Source organism: Falco rusticolus, chromosome 7 (assembly GCF_015220075.1).
Source record: "Falco rusticolus isolate bFalRus1 chromosome 7, bFalRus1.pri, whole genome shotgun sequence".
Taxonomy (NCBI): Eukaryota; Metazoa; Chordata; class Aves; order Falconiformes; family Falconidae; genus Falco; species Falco rusticolus.
The window spans coordinates 4,694,947-4,714,972 of NC_051193.1; the positions used below are offsets into that span (position 1 = coordinate 4,694,947).

The 20,026-nt window shown below is 40.3% G+C and overlaps 1 protein-coding gene across 6 annotated transcripts in view; it reads right to left on the bottom strand.

Moving 5' to 3' along the window:
* PIAS1 (protein inhibitor of activated STAT 1) overlaps positions 1–20,026 on the bottom strand; it is a 66,835-nt gene that overhangs the window by 27,095 nt on the left and 19,714 nt on the right. For all 6 annotated transcript variants that reach the window (XR_005105227.1, XM_037394026.1, XM_037394023.1 and 3 more), the window contains exon 2: positions 13,313–13,757. Coding sequence is in view for 5 of the 6 variants with exons in the window: in XM_037394026.1 (XP_037249923.1) it covers positions 13,313–13,757 (445 nt within the window). In the remaining variant the exon portion in view is untranslated. The remainder of the gene's footprint in view (positions 1–13,312; positions 13,758–20,026) is intronic.

Here is a 20,026-nt window from a genome sequence, read left to right on the forward strand (position 1 = left end):
AGATGGGCCAAGGCCAACTGTATGAGGTTCAACAAGGCTCAGTGACCCCACATAACAACCCCACACAATATTACAGGCTTGGGGAAGAGCAGCTGGAAAATTGCCCGGCAGAAGAGGACCTGGGGGTGTTGGTCAGCCGCCAGCTGAACATGAGCCAGTAGTATGCCCAGGGGTCCAAAAAGGCCAACAGCATCCTGGCTTGTATCAGAAATGGTGTGGCCAGCAGGACCAGGGCGGTGATCATCGCCCTGTACTGTGCACTGGTGAGGCCACACCTGGAACACTGTGTTTGGTTTCGAGCTCCTCACTCCAAGAGGTGCTGAAGCGTGTCCAGAGGAGGGCAATGAAGCTGGTGAAGGGTCTGGAGCACAAGTCTCATGAGGAGCAGCTGAGGGAACCAGGGTTGTTTAGCCTGGAGAAAAGGAGGCTCAGGGCAGACATTAGTCTCTACAACTACCTGAAAGGAGCTTGTAGGCAGGTGGGGGTCGGTCTCTTCTCCCAAGTAGCAAGTGATAGGACAAGAGGAAACATCCTCAAGTTGCACCAGGGGAGGTTCAGATTGGATATTAGGAAAAACATCTTCACTGACAGGGTTGTCAAGCGCTGGAACAGGCTGCCCAGGGAAGGGGTGGAGTCACCATCCCTGGGGGTATTTGAAAGATGTGTAGATGTGGTGCTTAGGGACATGGTTTAGTGGTGGACTTGGCAGTGCTGGGCTAATGGTTGGATTCAATCATCTTCAGGGTCTTTTCCAACCTAAAGGATTCTATGATTTTTGCGTTAGAAAGAAGGGAGGAGCAACATAACTGTTAGCAAAACACCAAAGGTTCCAAAATTCAATCCTTTTTCCATGTTCATTACTGGCTGGTATTAATGCAAGACATTTTTGCTAAACATTGATATGTGATCTTGAGAAGTGCGTTTCTAACTTCTATATTCAGTTTCATCATGCTCTTGCATTGGCCAAATTAAAGCATTACACATTAAAATGGCAGAAAATTAAGAAGTACGGTCTTCAGTGCTGACATGGGAGCTTTCATAATTCTATTTTCTTCATGAACTATAGCTCTAGCACATTTATGAGACAGTAAATAGCTTCTGCTTGAATCAAACATTTTTGCAAAAGAAATAGCCACTTCAAACTCATAACCATTAAAATACCAAAGAAACGTTCAGCATTACCAATAACTGTGTTGTGCACATTGCAGTTAATGAATTTACTCTTAACCAGAATCCACCAAAAATGAAAAAGGCAAGGAGGGAGGCTTTGGGGTTGGGGGGAGGCTGCTTGGTTGGTTGGTTTTAACGCTGCCAGTTTAGACTAAGAACAAAAAGACCTCCAACATTTCTTCTTATGCTGGCTATGCATATGCACTCGTCTTAATAACTGTAAGCAAAAGTCTATGAGCTGATAGATCAATGGTCCCCAGTGACTGGAGAAGTACTTCATCACATGCTGCTTGATGTTTTCTTAGCTGTAAAACAGCATTAATATACACATGCCATGTTTTCAATACATTGCTTTTGTGTACAAGCAATCATTGTGATTATCACGGGAGCAGAGCCAAATTGCAAAGAAGGAAGATACAACTTGTTAATTAAGCAAAGATGATCCAAAAGCCAATCAAAAGATTTCAAAACTTTTGACAAATTGAGCACTACAGACAGACGAGAAGCTACGCTACTCTACACTAAAAGACAGTTACGGTCAGGCTCTTCAACTAGGAATAGGATACAGCTCCACTCCTTGGATGTGTAACTATCAACCAGGAAAAGAGCAAACTTAATCACCGATTGCCCAGTTCAGTGTGTGCTACCGTATGTAAATCTAACTTTTAGGAAGACACATTTCAGCCAATTATAAAGACAAAATGTTAATCTTCACGTTCAGCACAATATTAAGAAATGGCAAGAACAAACTAAGCAAAGAACAAACATGATCAGTTTAACAGAGACACAAAACAACTTGTAAAAGAGGCAGGAACAACACTGAAAACTAGACTATCACATTTGAAAGCATAGTTAAGTTTTACAAGGGCAGTGGTGGTTAAAAGCATTACTTCCATTTTCTAGCTTTCAGTTAAGATCCCGCAATTGCCACTCTAACACCAACACACGCGGCCAACCCCCCACCCACCCACACCTCCCCGTGCAGTAACAGTGTTTGCAGCCAGGCTGCAGCAAGGAAGGTAGGGCAAAATACAACCGCCAGCTGCAAAATCATGGGAAGTTCATTCAAGCAGAGGTCAGTTAAATACAGCAAGGAAAAGTCAACAGCTTTATAAAGACACTGTTTACCACACTTGAAAACCAACTGCCTGTTTATTTTGCTGCCTCACAAGCTATTGCAAACCAAGGCTGTGAGAAGGCTTGTCTTAGGGGAGATGGGGGACGCAGAAGGGGCAGGTTAGGGAGAAGGACCCTGTTTGCCTGTCTGGGGCTTGCCTAGGAGGAAGAACAAATGCAGCAAACAAAACCAAAAGATTCCTCTAGAAGGGAAATGAAATGTTTTTTCTTTGTGGTTTTCTCTAATCTTCTCTCATTCGTTCTCACTCAATCTCTTTATACCCATATCTATTCTTTCTAGATCTACTTGCCCTACAAACGATGCATGAAAATTTCAACAAAACACATTAAACAGAGCTAATTTAACAGCTTTAGCATTAAATATTAGGTTCCCAAGCTTATCTATGACTATACAAACTCCTCTATTTCTAAACCCTTCAGATTTCTCAAGGAAGAGACGTTGGAAATCTGGAATTTAAAGAGTGCAGAAAAGCTAACAGATTTCTATTAATTCATCTGGTGTATCTGCTGTGTTTAAGAACACCAAACAGATCCTGGCAAGTCAAGCACATCATTTACTTCTGAAGTTCTGGAGTATGATTAAAACCAGAAATATGCAAATATATAGTTTTATACAAGAAAATAATTTTGATGGCTAGAAACATGCAACCATGCACTGCAAACAACTATTATTATTTCACAAAGAAAGGCAAAAATAGATCTCCAATTGAAAACCGAGTGGATTAAAATAGAATTTATAATCTAATAAAGCTGGAATCTAGCCAGGACAACAGAGTTAATATGAACATTCTTTAAAAACTTGCCAGGAATGGTTTTTGGGGGTTTGGCTTTCTTCTCATAACTATGAATTATTAAATTTTATAACCATTTCTTTAGCACCCTCCAAATGGTACAGAGCTTGGAGGATTAGTCAAGAGTGGTTTATAGGCCATGTCTCCTTTGCAATCTCAGAAAGGAGGTACAATGCACAAATGTCTAATGGACTTTATTTTATTTTTTTTAATTTACATATGAGAAACAAAGGCACAGTAATGTAAAAAAAACACAAACAACAACCCACAAAACAATGAATCACGAGCATCGCTTTACCTTGCTGCTAAAAAATTTCCTGAATAATTCAGAAATCTGAAAGGGCAGGTTTTGAAAGTATAATAAAAAGCTTTTCAAGCAGACTTATGTAATTAAACGGGTGTCAACAAGAACAGCTTCAGACAAGCCGCATAAAATCCATTTCTCATCTTACCAGAATCTCACCATTTTTGAGGGGGTGCTGAAGCAGGGCGGGTGGAGGAGAGTATTTACTACTACTTCATTCATCCAGCTTAAACCCAGGCAAGGCAACGAACAAAACCTACATTTGCTTGTAAACCATACATACTGTTATTAAGAACCAGCAGCGCAAGCTCAGGTCCGTTGCCTCTGCAGGTCCCCACCATTAGTACAACACACTCTAAAATGCCTAAAACATTGCAAAAACATTACAGAGCAGAGTTTCTTTGTCAAATCTATTATTTTTACCAATTCACTATCACCACAGTTTCCTGAATTATTTCATGCTTACCTCATTCAAGTAATGATCCAAACAGCATATGGAATTGGTATACATTAAGTGAGAGTGACACGTTGATGCCTTGGTTGTGTATTTCATTAAAGCATTTCGTATGAGCAGTGAGTTTTCAAAATCTGAGCAAAAACTGTTTTAATACATGACAGGATCATTCACAGGACCAAACCACTCAAAATTCTATATGAATGTGTAGATACATTATGTCTCTCTAGAGAGAGAGAGAGAGACAATTAGTATTTTATTTATATCAGTAATAATAATGATACATAAAAAACAGATCCTACCAATTTTATTGTTTATTTTGGAAAAACTCTATAGCACTAGCGTGAAAAAAAAAAAGAACCCAGCTTGAGTGGCTGCATTTTCTACAGCTCTAAAAATATTCTATTCCACCTCACCAGTACCCACAGCTAAAAATAGCCACACAATCCTCCTGCAGTAAAATACCTCTTGCTGTCTTGAGAAAAAGCCAGTCTCTAATTTCCATTCAAGAACAGATACCTTAAAATTTTTAATGAATCTTATGTTATCACATTGTTGAGGTGGTGATGCGTCCTAACACAACTGCAGCTGACCATCACTGTGCCAATATACTAAGGTTAATCTTTTCCGTCTATCGTGACCAAGTGCGGCTTATTAAATAGTGAAGGGAACATATTACCTTCTAATGCAGAAAGATACTTGGACTAAAATTAAACTTGCACTTTACAACGTAGTAATTACCTAAGTTCAGGCCATGAGAAAAGCTATCATTGAATTGGCCTATTACCAATGATTTCCAATAATAGCATGTTTATTTGCAAAGGTAAAAATAGTTATGTTAAGTAAGAGTCTCTGGACTATAGCAATTTTTTGCTACATGCTGTAAGATAAACAAGACATGCCTAGTTGGTTATTCACTAACCTAATACAGTACATACTTTTGATCAGCTAAATTTGTCAAGATATTAGAGAAAAACCTAAACACTGTAGAAGTTACCAACCCAACATGTACGTAATTCTTGCTTACCTTCCCCAGACAGGCAAGACACTTAATTTTGTTGCAGCACAGGCATTTTGCTTATTTTTTTTAACAACAGAAGGCATTGTATCAATTCATGTTCAATTCTCTTTCAAGTATCACTGCTAAAAATTTAGTATACTGCCTCCAAGCTAGACCAAAATTACTGCATTTAGATTAAGGCACAGAAAACTTATACCTTTTAAAGAGGTAAAATTCAGACAGGCTTTGAATTATGTTTAATCGCACCAAAAGCCAGGAAATCCAGAACACAATACTGCGTATACATAGTATAAGTGTGCATATATACACATATATGTACATATAAATATATATACACACACACACACACTATCTCATCATAATGTAGTTTGTCCAAAACCTCTTTTATCAGCCCTGACAAGGGTTCATTTATAAAACTGCTTCTGGAAGCAAGATCAAATGCCTATGTACAGTACACTGTAATAACTGTATATAAGCAGACACCAAGCAGCTATATGGGAGAGAAACAGTGCCATGACACACCTTAATGGGGGATCTACATCTCAGGATGCATCATTAGCCCTTTAAAAACCACCACCATTTACGAAGTTCCTGGGTAACACAAGTGTTTATACATAAACACTTCCTCTCTATTAACCACAACCTCTTAGCACCAAGCTCCTGCCGTCTTCTGGAATCAAGCAGCAGTACCTTTTAAGCTGCTGCCCACCATACCTTGAATTTCCTGTTACCTGGTGAAATGCATTTGTAGTGTGCAATATTGGGTCGGTCCCAGCTACACTCCTCCCGGGAGCCACCCTTTCCCGGGAAGGCAGGAAACGTCTCTTGTTAGTGCCTAGAGCCATGCCAGCCCAGGCTAAAGCTGGCCTCTACGCCGGACCAGCTGCATACCAGCATCTCAGAGCAGGGCCGAGGGCTGTGCAGAGCCAGCATGCCCTGCGCAGGCTGCGGGCTTCAGGAGCTCGGCCACACCAACAGGAACCAAGAGAAATTCCAGATCCCCGTTTCTGTTTTGTCACTCGCTCACTGTGACATCTTGGCCATTTTAATCACTTATCACAATGGATGTTGTGTAATCTTAACGTTTCAAAACACTTCAAAACTACTCGAAGGGAAGCATTTTAGTAAACATGTAAATCATATATATATATATATATATAAAAATCATTCTTTCCTTGACAGCAGTGACTAGCTCTTAACCCACTTCCACGAGTTACAGCTGCCCTACACTTGCAAATCCACTGCATTACTGTAAAGTGACAATGCCACATTCTTCAGCTTAAAACAGATGAAAAACTGAACTTGGATTCTGGTCAGTCTGCTGCATTTATCACTTAAGATGATTTTTATTTTCTGTTCAACCTGAGCTTTCAACGGTTAATACTCTGAAGGAACAGGCAGAGCTACAGTGGGGGTGGGAAGGGCAGGGAGTAGAGAAACGAAGGAGCTTATTTGAAATAGTGCCTAAACGTATGTATGAAAATAGCCTGGAAGTACTCCAAGGGCTACAATTAATTCATAAGTATTACGTATTTTATAACTCTCTATGATACATTGTATAAACAGAATAGATCAGCTGGAAACTCTGTGCAATTGGGCAGATATTTATGTTTGATTTTTTTTTTTAAATCAGTCATGCATTAGAGCATTTCTGAGCAATGAGGATTTCTAAAGACCTACACTAAGTATTAAGGGATAATTTCATGACAACCTTCCATGCCAGAACCCTCCGCCCTCTCAGCCAACCTCTGTGGAGTAAATACACAGCTACCCCAGCTCTCCTCTCACCACTGCCCTTCATGGGCCCACAGATCTTCTCTGCTTATCTGTGCCATCATTTTGCCAGAGGGAAGGAACATCACTGGATCCTCCATACTCAAGTTAAGTCACTTGATTTCTTTAGACACCTAAATGTATGTCCCAGAACTCAACTGCTGCCATTCAGGCTGGAACATTTTAGCCTCTGTTCCTAAGAGCACCGACAGCAGTGAAGCACTTCAAATGAGCAGTACTAAAAAGCTAGCACTGCCAAATCCCTACACAGGGTATCCTGCTTCCAGCATATTTTTACTCTCAACAGGAAAGTTGCAAGTTTTATAAGGCAAAAAATTAAGTTCACAATTCGATAACAAGAGTCCCTAGTAAACTCTCTACCAGGATTAGCATAACCCATACCATCATCTTCTAACAGCCATCATAAAGGGAGATAAAAGTATCTCTAAAAGACTCCAAGTTACTGAAGACTTCCAAGTCCTGGCAGCATTTCCAATAACTACTAAATGATCTCAACATCTCGGTTGCAAAAGGAAATCTTTAAAAGTACATATTGCAATAGCACAGCTTCCTCTCTCATGCTGTGTGAGCACTGCTGCTAGGCCTCAAGCTCTCCAAACACTTGAAAGACCACTCCAAGCTCAGATTGGTTCACCGATTATTAACGGATTACTCACATGCTTTTGAGTCAACCACGTGGTTTGCTGTAATTCCTTCTACTAAAAGCTTTTATTAGAACCATAGAATATCCTGAGTTGGAAGGCACCCATGAGAATCATCAAACCCAACTCCTTATCAAATTATCAATTATCAAAAAGATATCCTAATTTGATCTTGGAAAGCAAAGTGGCTTCCTAGATCCAGTCACATCAGCGCATATCCTGTGAGGTCCTGGAATTTGGGCGATCTCAGCTCTATACGCATGAGGAGATTGAGCAATCAGCTGAAGTGAGCAGTTACAAATTATAGTCCTTTTCTTGTAGCACAAGAGCTGCCCGGTTGGTTAAAGCAGTCTCGTACTTAAACGGAGTCTAGACTATGGAAAGATTCTCTATACGTACCACCTGCAAATACATGTTGAAGTCAAAAAAAGAAACTTCAGTGCACTGTAATTCTAGTTCAGCTACAGCCCATGAATAAGAGAGCTAATATTTCAGCTTATTCTTGCACAATTAAAAGCTGTAGAGCCGGAAGTCAGAAAGCTGAAGCCCAAGCTGAGAATATAGTGTTTTGTTGAACTTCCTCCCACAAAGAACATTAAAAAAAATAATAAACACAGAAGACAGTAAAAGCGTGACTTTCATATAAACCATTGCACAGAGCAACAGATCAGCTTGCTGATATATGGAAGGGAGAAATACTTGCCAAACAAAACTTTTATAGTACCCACCCTAGATTTCTAAGCACTTAATTGTTTAATAGTGGTACCTTGAACTACAGTCACCCTGAAGATTTTAGTCAGATCAGTTGCAGATCTGTCTTTAAGAATGCAGCATATCCAAGTAACCACGATCAATCACAGTCAAAAAGAAAATTTCAAGGTAAATCCAAGTCGAAAGCATGAACACTAGTTAGTAAGTACATAATTCCTGAGGGCAGGCACCAGGGGTGAAATTCTGCTTATTGGAGAAATCCTGTTATTAAGAGACCACAGATTAAGAAGTTAAACTAAGACCTAACCAAATCAAGACAAGCCTCAGCAGAGCCACTGGAAGCTTCTTTCACCCGATGAAGCCAGTACCTGGAGTCTGACAGCACCCTTTCTGTAAGTGATACTCTGACTCCCCAAAAAGCCCAACGTTTCTCTCCTCCTTCCAGGAAGCTGAGACCTGTAGGCAAAAATCCCAATTTCCATGGCTCAGATTTGAGTTTCATTGTTGTGTTCCATATCACTTAAACCTGAAGCACAGCAAATAAATTGCAGGACGATCATCTGTATGCCATTCAGACAGCTTTTAAAAGAGTAGCATAGACTACAGCCTCTTTAAATAGAAACTAAAAACTTAATTTCCCCTTACAGGTTAAAATGTTTTTTGGAACAACTACACAGCTAAATCAATTAGGAATGGCATATGCTGTAACAAGAAGTATTTTTAAGATGTTAGTTAACTATCTAATGTCCCTTCCATAGTAATCTGGCAAAATTTTGGTACTGATTACTCATCTCATAGTAAACACATTTCACCACACAAAAGAGATCTTATCTGTATGTTCAAAATTACTTTTAGAAAATTTGCCTTATGCTTAAAATCAACCCATTAACAGTGTCTGTGCACTGAGGGCTGAGAATAGGTAAAAATTAAATGAAAGCTGCAGCTTCACTTGAGCAAGTAAAACCAAATTTTTACTATTTAAAGGAGTCCCTACTCAAATGAAAACAGAGAAGTCAAAATAATAAGGCAACTTTCATACATTCCATCGAGCCCAAATTGGATAGCTTTTCCTCCTACCCCACCAAAAAAAAAAAAAAAAAAAAAGTCATACAATTATATCGAACCGTGGTTAACCATGGGGCAGAGGGCTCAGACTTCTCACCAGTGCTGCAAAAGCTCAGCGAAAAGACTCATCCACCAACATACATTTTCAGAATATCGAGCTTTCCTAGTTGACTTGTACACAAAATCATCCAGTATAGATGCTTCCTCAGTTTTGCAATGAGGATGACTAGTAAAATATGGCTCAAATTCAACAGCTCCACTAAACACGGCCAGATAATCTCTTAGTTTCAGATAAACAAGCCCACTGACAGTCTTCTTGGGAGTAAAGAAAATGGTGTCATCCCCTGACAGCACAGCCAGCATTAACCATAACTGTCAGTATTAGCCACACAGCTCTGAAAGAGCTACACAGGAGTCATGCACTTGAAACACTCAGAGAGGAGCAATCCGAGCAGAGTAACAGCAGGAGAAGAGTCCCACCGTTAGTGAGGCCTAGCTGTTATTTTCAGTTCTTCAAACAAGAACAAGTTGAGGTAGCACAGGCTAAATTTACGAGTTCAACTAGATAGGCAAGTCTGCTCTTCTGCAGGCATCCTACTCACTGCTACAAGTTGTATGGGCTGCTGCAAGCCAGAGAAGGTTAGAAAATGTTAGCCAACAGCCTTCTAACCTTAGCTTTTCACATATGCTTCAGCCAGCCATGCACAAGTAGATTCTCAATAGCTGTTGTTGAGAAGGGTACAGATGGACGAAGTACAGCATTTTCCCCTTGCCATGAATCCAGCCCAGCAAGCAGTAAGCACGTCGATTTTAATCACAGTTCAAGAGCTACATTTTGAGGAAGCAAGTGTAAGAAGGTAACATCCATTTCCTGCTTTTGTTCTTGACATTAAAAATAATAGTTTGCAAATTTAATTTCCTTATCTGTTATTCACATTAGCTTGTGTACTACCCACCTACGTAAAATATTTGGGTACAGAATGCATGTTCAAGTGCCCTGCTGTGCAACTCCCTTCCCTGAGGCTTTGTCAAATTGTTGTTTTTCAAATTAATAATCACTTACTTTATAGGACAGAAAACTACTGTAGCAAACCTTCCAAGCAATTCCACCTTGACTTGGGAAAGACAAGGGAGAAAGACATCCAAAGATGTGCTTTGGCCAACTTTTACCTAACAACTATAATTTCAGAAGAATCTAAAGATCTTCAAATCAGCAGAGATCACACTCATTCTCTGTCTCACGCACACTTTTTCTCTATTCTGGTTAAGTTCCATTTTAAGCAGGCAGATAATTATTCAAAACCCCCGATCAGGTCATCGATTCTTCCTGTGGTGGATGGAAACAGAGTGAATTCAAGTTTCTTATCCCTACCCCATGAGGAATCTGATGAGAAAAACCAAGCAGGAGATGTTGAAATGCTGGCCAAATGCCAGGGAGAAGTTCTGAGTGTTTATGACAAGTACCTGCCATTTGAAAACAAACCCAGGGAACTTAGAAATTTGACATTTGATGAAACCCACACTGTTTGCAGCCTTGAGAAAGATGCTCAAACCATCTGGGGCAAAAACTCAACAAATAATTTAAGACTTTTTAGAGTATCAGCAACTGTATAGATGGAGAAAATTAATACAAGTCTGCTCCACACCTGCATTTAAAACTGCTAAGTTCGATGCACAATTGACTCAAGTTGTTTTGAAAGTGTATAAAGCTGCATATCACAGGTTATTAATCCAACAGGTTTTGTTCATTAACATATACATATTTATTACTCTAAAATACCTTCGTGACATTTATAGTCAGCAATTTTACAATCTGTAGCAACATTACTTTCCACTACAAAAGGAAACAACCAATCATTCAACAAGGCCAAGTGCAAGGTCCTGCACATGGGTCAGGGCATTTCCCAGCACAAATACAGGCTGGGCAAAGAATGGGTTGAGAGCAGCTCTGAGGAGAAGGACTTGGGGGTGCTGGCGGACGAAAAACTCAACATGACCCAGCAACATGCACCTGCAGCCCAGAAAGCCAACTGTATCCTGGCTGCATCACAAGAAGCGTGGTCAGCAGTTCAAGGGAGGCTGATTCTCCCTCTCCACTCTGCTATCCTGAGACCCCACCTGCAGCGCTGTATCCAGCTCTGGGGGCCCCCAACATAAGGACATGGACCTGTTGGAGCAAGCCCAGAGGAGGCCACAGAGATGATCAGAGGGCTGGGGTACCTCTGCTGTGAGGACAGGCTGAGAGAGTTGGGGTTGTTCAGCCCAGAGAAGCGAAGGCTCCAGGGAGACCTTACAGCACCTTCTAGTACCTAACAGAGCCAACAGGAAAGCTGGAGAGGGGCTTTTTACAAGGGCCTGTAGTGACAGGACAAGGGCGAATGGCTTTCAACTGCAAGAGGGTAGACTTAGATTAGCTATAAGGAAGAAATTCTTCACCGTGAGGGTGCCACAGCACTAGCACAGATTGCCCACAGAAGCTGTGGCTGCCCCATCCCTGGAGGTGTCCAAGGCCAGGTTGGACGGGGCTTGGAGCAACCTGGGCTAGTGGACTGTGTCCCTGCCCATGGCAGGTGGGTTGGAACTACATGATCTTTAAGATCCTTTCCAACCCAAACCATTCTACGATATGCATGGATATTGAAGCTCTCCCTTCCTCCAAAAGCACAAGAAAAAAAAAGCTTTTTAATAGTATTACTTCAGACAAGCAGAAAGACATCTGCAGACAGGATTCACATGTAAAACAAAAATACCAAACATACCCTAAGTTAACTGAAAGGACAAAGATTGCTTAGAAAGGTACCTGGTTGGAATTATACCCACTTCCATTTTCTTACCCTGACACTCAAGAGTCTACAACTATTGTATATAAACTCCTCAAGCAGTAAGACATGACAGAGCGTGAATTACGATCTCTTCATTTGGGGCCGGTTTGTCAGACACAGAGCTGACAGCAAAGTGTTCTTACCACATCTGGGAATAAATGCATACCATAATTCCTGCACTGGAATGTCTTATTGAAATTATATCATTATTTTTAAGTATTTATAATGTAAAAGTGATGAGACACATACTGAGTACCTAATTATCCTGTACCACCACCATTGCCTTGAATGCTTATTAATCAATTAGGTTTTAGATTAAAGCTAAACAGATGTAGTATACCTCTTCAAAGAATACCTGAAGCAGATTATAAAAAGCTATCTGCTTTTTCCCCTCAATGCCTGTTATAACAGTTAAAACAAAAAAATACACAAACAACTGTGCAACATACTTCAGAAACCCGCAGACCACCACAACCACTCACATATCAGGCCTCCTACATTCCTGAAGATGTTCAGACTGTTAATGTAAAGTACCTGCTCATTTCTGTTTACAAGGGATCTCTTCCACAAATGCCTTTTTTTTTTCCACTCACCCACCATCTCCCCATATCTACTTTCACATATCTCCTCCTCTTACCAGATATTCTTAGTCAATCTTTTCCAGGGTTTCAAGGCAGCAGAAGGTTCCAACGTGCAAGCAGCCCCTCCAGAAATCAACAGGACTATTGTATTTAAGCAGTATTTAAGAGTACTAAAAGTTAACCGTGCCATTAAGTGCTACGTGCAGTCAGAGCCAGAAAAATTACATTGTTATATAATGCTCTGTAAGCACCAGATTATTCTCAGAAGCTACACAGGTGATTTATACCTTAACACAAAAGACAGTTTAAAGAAAAGTAGCCACAACTGCAAAAGAACCACAAGTCTTCCTCAACTCAGATGTCCAGGCTGTAACGGATCACAGCAAATATCTAGTCTGGCATTCTTTCCCAGCACAGATGAGAAGATTTTGTGGGCTTGACGGATTCAGGGGTATTTTTGTTTTGTTTTGCTTTTTAAGTAATTAAACTCTATGGTTTAGAAGAACTACTGAAAGCAGTCAGATTTTTTCATTTTTTTCAGGTTTGGTTTGTTTCCTGCCAAACTCACCCCTTAAATATAAGGGATCTTTGAACCATATTTAGTGGCTCAGCTAAAGCAACTAATGAGTGTTACGTAAGATGTCTCTCCATGTAGAACAATCTGTTCCAAAAGTTACCAAAAATAGCAATTCTCTAAATACTGTTGTGATGCAATATTTAACCAGTTACTGCATTAGCAGCTGAATTCATCCATTACTATTAAAAAAAAACAAGAAGAAAAAAAAATACTTCAAATGTTATTACAACATGTGCAACCTTACCTAGGCTGGTAGGTTTTATCAGCTCATCCAACAAGTCATAAAAAGGTAATTTCTGAAGTTTTATGTCGGGGTGGACAGGGTGGAGCGCAGATGTGAGATGGGGGAGTTCCAGTTCATGTTTAGGTCCCAGAAGCGAAACAGGAAGCAATGGTGATGTGGCAGGGTGGCCATCGTAACTGAGCTGTGGAATGGTAGACGGAGACAAAGTTGCTGGCATGGAGCTCGAGTGCACACTGGGGATAGATAAGTCTGCAGGTGTCATGATTTTCTGAGGGAACCTTCGCCTATAGAGTTCTTTGATTTTCATTTGTACAGCAGGACTGCAGCCAGCCTTTAACAAATGCAGTGCTTTTGTGAGAAGTTCGTGTTTTCGTCCGTGCTTGTTCCTCCCCGCGTAACCCAGAAGTACTTGCAGTTCAGAAACTCTAAGGCTCATAACCATTTGCTTAAAAGAAACAAAACAAAAAAATTAGTATTCAAGTTACATCATCTTAAACACTAACATCAGAATGTGGCTTAATCCCATTAAGTATACAGTTTCTAAAGGCACACCACCACTGCTCTTCCCCCACCGATTATCTGAAATATAATGCAAAACAGTACTTGTTCAGAGACAGATGTATCTACTTAGAAAGTCTGTAATGAGCAATTTTTCAAGGGATTTCTATTTGCCATACACAATTGAGGACAGCAGTGCTGAAGGAAAAAAAAATGAGAAAAGGACAAGTTGCCAATATAAAATAAATGTAATTATTTTCTAATCACTCTTCTGCTAGCATTGCTAATGTTAACGATTTTTTTAACATCCAGCCAGATGAATAAAACCTCATACATTGACAATATCCAAATCCCCAGCAGTTGCACTTAAAAGCTGTGCCAGTCCTTAGCTCTGAAACACCACTTACAAGTCCCTCCCTCACTTTCTGCCATGCAGCATAACTAATCCACACAGGTTCAAAGGAAAGGAGATAAATCACTGATGTTCAAAAGCGAGAGAGAAAAAAATTATAATCAGATTTGTGTGCAACCCCACATGATAACTACCGAATTACAGGAAACTTTTTCCGATTCCATTTCCTTACTTCTCATATCAGAGCTGAATGTTCTGGTTTGGATGGGGGAGTTGGGCTTTACCTTCTATTAATTAGCATCTTCATTTACACAGCCTTTTACTGCCTCCCAATAAGTCTAATGAATCAGACTGGTAAGACTTGTAAACTGTTTCAGTTCTTCAGGAACCAAGAAAAACACCACACAAAGTATGAAACCAGCAGTCGTCTGTGCATGCTAAGGACCTCCCCGCTGGTCAAGCGGGAGCCAGAAAATCAATTTATGAGCCTTAGCTTCTATTTTAAAAATTCTCTCAGTGCTTGGCAGTGGCTTGTTGGCCATCACAAGGCCTGTGACAGCAGCTGAAATAATATTCCTGCAGAATTCTGGATTCCCAAGAAATCACAAGAAAGTTAAATGCCTAGAATCCATCACCACAACTCACTATGTGGATCTTTTGTATGAAACCGTTAAAATACCCTGAATATTTTGTAGTCAATTCCAAAAGATCAAATTCAAAATAATACTTGAAGCATATATTTGGGACTAAAACAGCTAATTCAGCATATCAGGGTTCTGCAACTTCCCAGCCACTGAAGGCTGAATAACCAGACCAGCACTTGCATTTGCAATCTTTGAGAGAGTACAAATGCTCCCATCCTCTCCAGTTCTTCAAACTGTACAAAGTATTCAGACACATGCATTACTCAAGTTATTTTCACATTAATTCTTAAACCTAAAGTGCTAATATGAGAAAGTACACTATCCTTAGATGTAGCAAAACCAGCCCGAAACTTCTACCAATTCCTCAAACCTCCAGCACCTGCAAGAGATCTTCAATGCACAGGTGTCCACAAGAGGTATTTTCCTACACTGAAATAGGTCATGTTATTTAAAAGCCCTAAATTAGATGATTCATGTATTTAATGAGGTCTGCACCCAGAGAGATTTAACTAAATTTCTGCTCTGTTGAAACACACCAACAGAACTGAATAACCTTGCTGCAAATCTCAGATAAACCTTGCCACAGACTACCGCAAACACTTCGGATGTAACAGGGGTTTGCTGGTATTTTTTTTCTCTGAATACCCTGAGAACCTACTTCACACTTTTAACTATGGGACTGTCAGGGAGTTACTAATGAGAACAGACCAGGTAGTTTGTATGAAATGGAGATGTCTTAAAAGAATAAGACATTTCAGTTACAATCTGAAGTGTTGACAGCTGAAAGGAAACAAATAGATTTGAAACATCGAAAAAACACTATTTCTAATGCTTTACAAACATTTCTTTAACAGAAGTAGTTACAGCTGAAGCGTTTAATGCCTGCTGCCATCACCATTAAAAGTCACTTCCTGAACATCCAGAACCTCTCAGAGCTTCACTCTACTCTTGTTTTGTAAAAACTCATAGGCCAAGCCTACAAAAAACACAGAGGATCAAGAAATAATTGAGCGAACAGAGAAGTTCCTGCTACATGTTGGATGTTTTCCATTTTTTAAGGTATAGGCAAGTTAGAAATAAGTATACAGAAAGCAGGACCCATTGTGTAGCCACTCAAACCAAAACAAATAACATTCCCCAGATCTTCCCCACCCTGGTACATTCCTTACAAAGGAGGACAAGAACAATTTTATTTGCAATGTTAAAGGCACGAACAGATACATCAATTAAAAATGCAGTCACGAAAAAAACAGCAATAAAGGCTTGTGGTTTTATTACAGTTTCATACTTCATTGGTAAACCTTTGTTCCACAAATAAAAAGAGGTAATGCTTTAAAACAACACCCACCCACACACACATATCCATGGGGTTTTGCCAGTGGATCGTGTCAATCAGTGGCACAGGGAAGCAGAGCTCAACAGAGAGCCGTGCTGGCAAAAGTCTCTCACGTTGCTGCAGTATGAACATGAAAATTCCTCTCCCCTCCTCCAACACAGTTGTGTTTTATTTGAGGACACAACCCAGCTCCACCAGCAGAAGTGCCACTGCCTGTACAAGCACTATCCAGGCTACAAGCCCTTGGCCCATGTCACACTGGTACCCTAATCTTAGAACAGGCAGGATAATTATAGCAGGGAAACAAACCAAGTGCTGTCAAACACACAGAGTAAATACATAAAAAAGCTACAACTTATTATTTTTTTTCCTGTCACATCTCACCTCATCACAATTCAAACCCTTTGCTTGCTTAGCTACACGAGAAAAGCTGAAGGGCAAAGACACAAAGCGTTTTGCTTCAGGAAATCTTGGGGTTTTTTTCCTGTTGCCTGAAGTAGAGTGGTAAAAAGATCACTCACAGCAGTACAGCTGCAGCGCTACAAAACCCACCACAAAGAGCCTACCTCCCAACAACAGCAAATATCCACAATGCAAGTAACTGCCCCTACCTCTGGCTGTTTATCAGAATTGGCGAAATGTTTTTTTCTTTCCTAACACAAAAGTAACTAACAAAAACCCAACAACAACAAGGATCCCAAAACAAACAAAACCAAAAGGAAATACACAGCTACCTACCAAGGACAGACTGAAGGATAGCTTGCAAACTTCAAGGATAGCTTGCAAACTGCAATTACAGATAACTAGGTGTTTAGTTATGTGTTCATAAACAAGTAAATACATGTTCCGACAAACATCGCACTAGTACACAAGAAATTGATGCTATTTAGCTACAAAAAGGTTGAGCTACTTGCCACCTGCCTGCCTCCTGCATGAGAAATGCAGCAAGCTGACTGCAAACCAGTTTCAGATACAACAAATCCCAGTACCAAACACACGAGGTGGTGTTCTGATGATGTGCATTTTGTTACCTGTCATACACAGACAATATTTAAAATTCAAAGAGAGGGCAAGAACAGTAGAAAAGTGTAAAAGAGTATGAACAAGCTTTACAGAAACTTGACTTATCTCAGCAGAGTAATTCTATTTTGACTCACTGTGAAGACCTTCACAGAGTTTAGAAGGTAACTCTAATCTATAAACACACATCTGACATTTCCTGCTCGACAACACAAACATTTGTTCCTCCGCAAAAGCTGCATTAGTCACGGGGACTGCGTGGCTCCTTATATACACTCCCCCTTCAGCCCACATCCCCCCACCCATAGCTTGAGACCACAGCCCATCCTTCCCAAAAAGCCATCAGGGCATTTCACTGTCTTAAGACAAGTCATCTAATTGTATGTGTCAGGCAGGAGGTCCAAGGAAGCAAAGAGGCCAGTTTATTTTCCCACCTCCCCGTTGCCTGTCACCAAATCTGTGCCACTTTTCTCCTGCCAGATTGTGTGAACCCAACCATCTGATGCAGTTCATGCTGCAGCCGCATGAGCAGATGCATCCCCCTATTTCTGCATGTTGAGGAAACATTCTCAAGCAACTCATCTGGAGACAATCCTGCTCCACAACTACTTCAGATAACCAGTAAGGTTTAGAAGAAAATAGCTTAAGGATGCAAAAGCAATCCATGGGTGGCATCCTATGTCATTCACCTACTTCTCTCCTGTGACTGTGAACAGGAAAGGATGCTCTATCTACAGGTCTCTTTCAAAAACGTTGGTACACTTTTTTAAAACTAACAGATATGAAAATTGCTTAAGTGTCCCAAACCAAAAATTGCATGTAGACACTTACGAGTGAGGAAGAACACACGTTTTCTCCCAAGACATCCACAAAAGGACTATTAAATAAGAAGTATCAGGCTGCAACATCAATGAATGTTTCATAGCTCCTGACTCACCAAGTTCTCTCAATAAACAAGTATGTCTGGTTGGAGAAACGTGTCTATGCCACACAACAGGGCCATTTTGCTTTGTGAATGCTGTTTAGGCATTCAGAGTAAATACCAGGAACCTTAACTTCTAACAGAGCAGCCAACCTTAAGAGTCACTTAACTTTGATTTCTCTCTGCAAAGAGAATAGCAGAGATAAGGATTTATTTTTAAAGAATGGTCTTCCACACAATCCCAGTCATTCCACGAATCAAGGAAAGATGCCCAGCCCAGGCAGCTTCTTGGCTACAGAAGTCAAATCATTAGCACAGGTTAACAGGTCACGCCAGAGAAAATGGAAGAACTGGACCTTATCTCACTGATCTATGAAGGTTGGGAATTAAGTTTAAAAATAAATAAAATCTAAGTCTTAGTGCCTCTGGATAAGAAATTCCTTTGATAGCTCTGTGTGGCTTGTCTCACTGGCACATGATTCAGAGAAGTGCAACTAAAATGACAAGTGGATTCAGGCAGAGAACATCATTTTAGACTGGAAAATACACAGGAGCTAAAACACTGTTTTGAAATGCAAGAAGAGGAGCTCTAAGTCCCGCTGCTCAAGAAAGGATCAGATACAGGTTATCTGCTGAGATCCAACACCACAGATGGTGAGCCTTCACCTTTTTTTTCTCGTTTTTTGAAGGGAGGGACTTGCCTGAGAGGTAAAAAGCAGGCAGCAGGCAGTAATATTTTTTTAAAATAAATTGAGCAGTGTCCGCATGATGGACAATACCGATAATTTCACTGCAAATACCAGCACCACAAGACACTGTCTTTAAAGCAGCATACTCATCCATCAGCAGCAGCATCAATATGATGAATGTGATGAATGCTTTCTAGAAAGGGTATTTCTACATCTCCAGTAATCAGCTCTGGGATCTAGCTGGAGAATTCAAAAAGTTATTTCCGGATGTTTATGATAACTGGAAGCTGTGAATAAGCTCCAAAACACATTAAAAAGATTTGCCAGCACAACAAGAAGCATTTGGCTAGGTACCACACCACATTTTGTGCCTAAAGCTATATAACAGGTCCTCCACAATTCTCTAACCATTAACATGAAAGTTAAGGGGGGGGGGGGGGGGGGGGGGGGGGGGGGAGAAAATAAAATCACCTCAAACACTAGTCAACAAACGGAAGAAGAGAGAAGTAAAAAGAGAGAGAAAAAAACAAAAAAACAGATACTGAATGGGAGGTCACCCATTTATAATCAGCAATTTAAGACCATGACAGTAAATTTCTTCTGTTATTAGAAACCTAGCGATTAGCAGTAGTTTACTAACAGTCTCTGAGATTAAGAATCATTATTACAGAAGAGGGCAAGCGCTGCAACAACTCACTTCAAAGCCAAAGCGTAAGGCAGAAAACCCTTCTGATTACACCCCTGTACTTTTTTGAACACTCTGCTAAAGGAGCCTCCACGTTGACACCCCGCACAGCGCCTTCAGCCCCAGTATCCAGAGGGATCAGCTCCAGCTGCAGTCCGCATTAACAGTGTGGACACATTCACGCTGGCAAAGCTCTAATGCTGTCTTCAAGGACAACACAAATGGAAATTTCCCCCTTAACAAACAAGAAAACTACTATTCAAGGAATTCCACAATGCACTTCCAAAAGTTTTTTTAAAAAATCTAATCAAAATTGTTCTTTTTTCTAACAAAAGCACCTAGGAAGCATTAGATTAGTATGGAAATGGTTTTGAGTTCATCTCACCATACCTCCAACACCCAGCTGTAAAAATACAGGAGAGCTCTTGCATGCTACGAACAGCCTCTTTAAGCCCCGATATAAATCTTCTGGAGAAGAAAGCTATACCTGAATTACACAGACTAAACTCTTGGTTCTTAGACATTTAAGATTTGTGAAAATGGAAAAATCACAAAAGTAAAAAATATT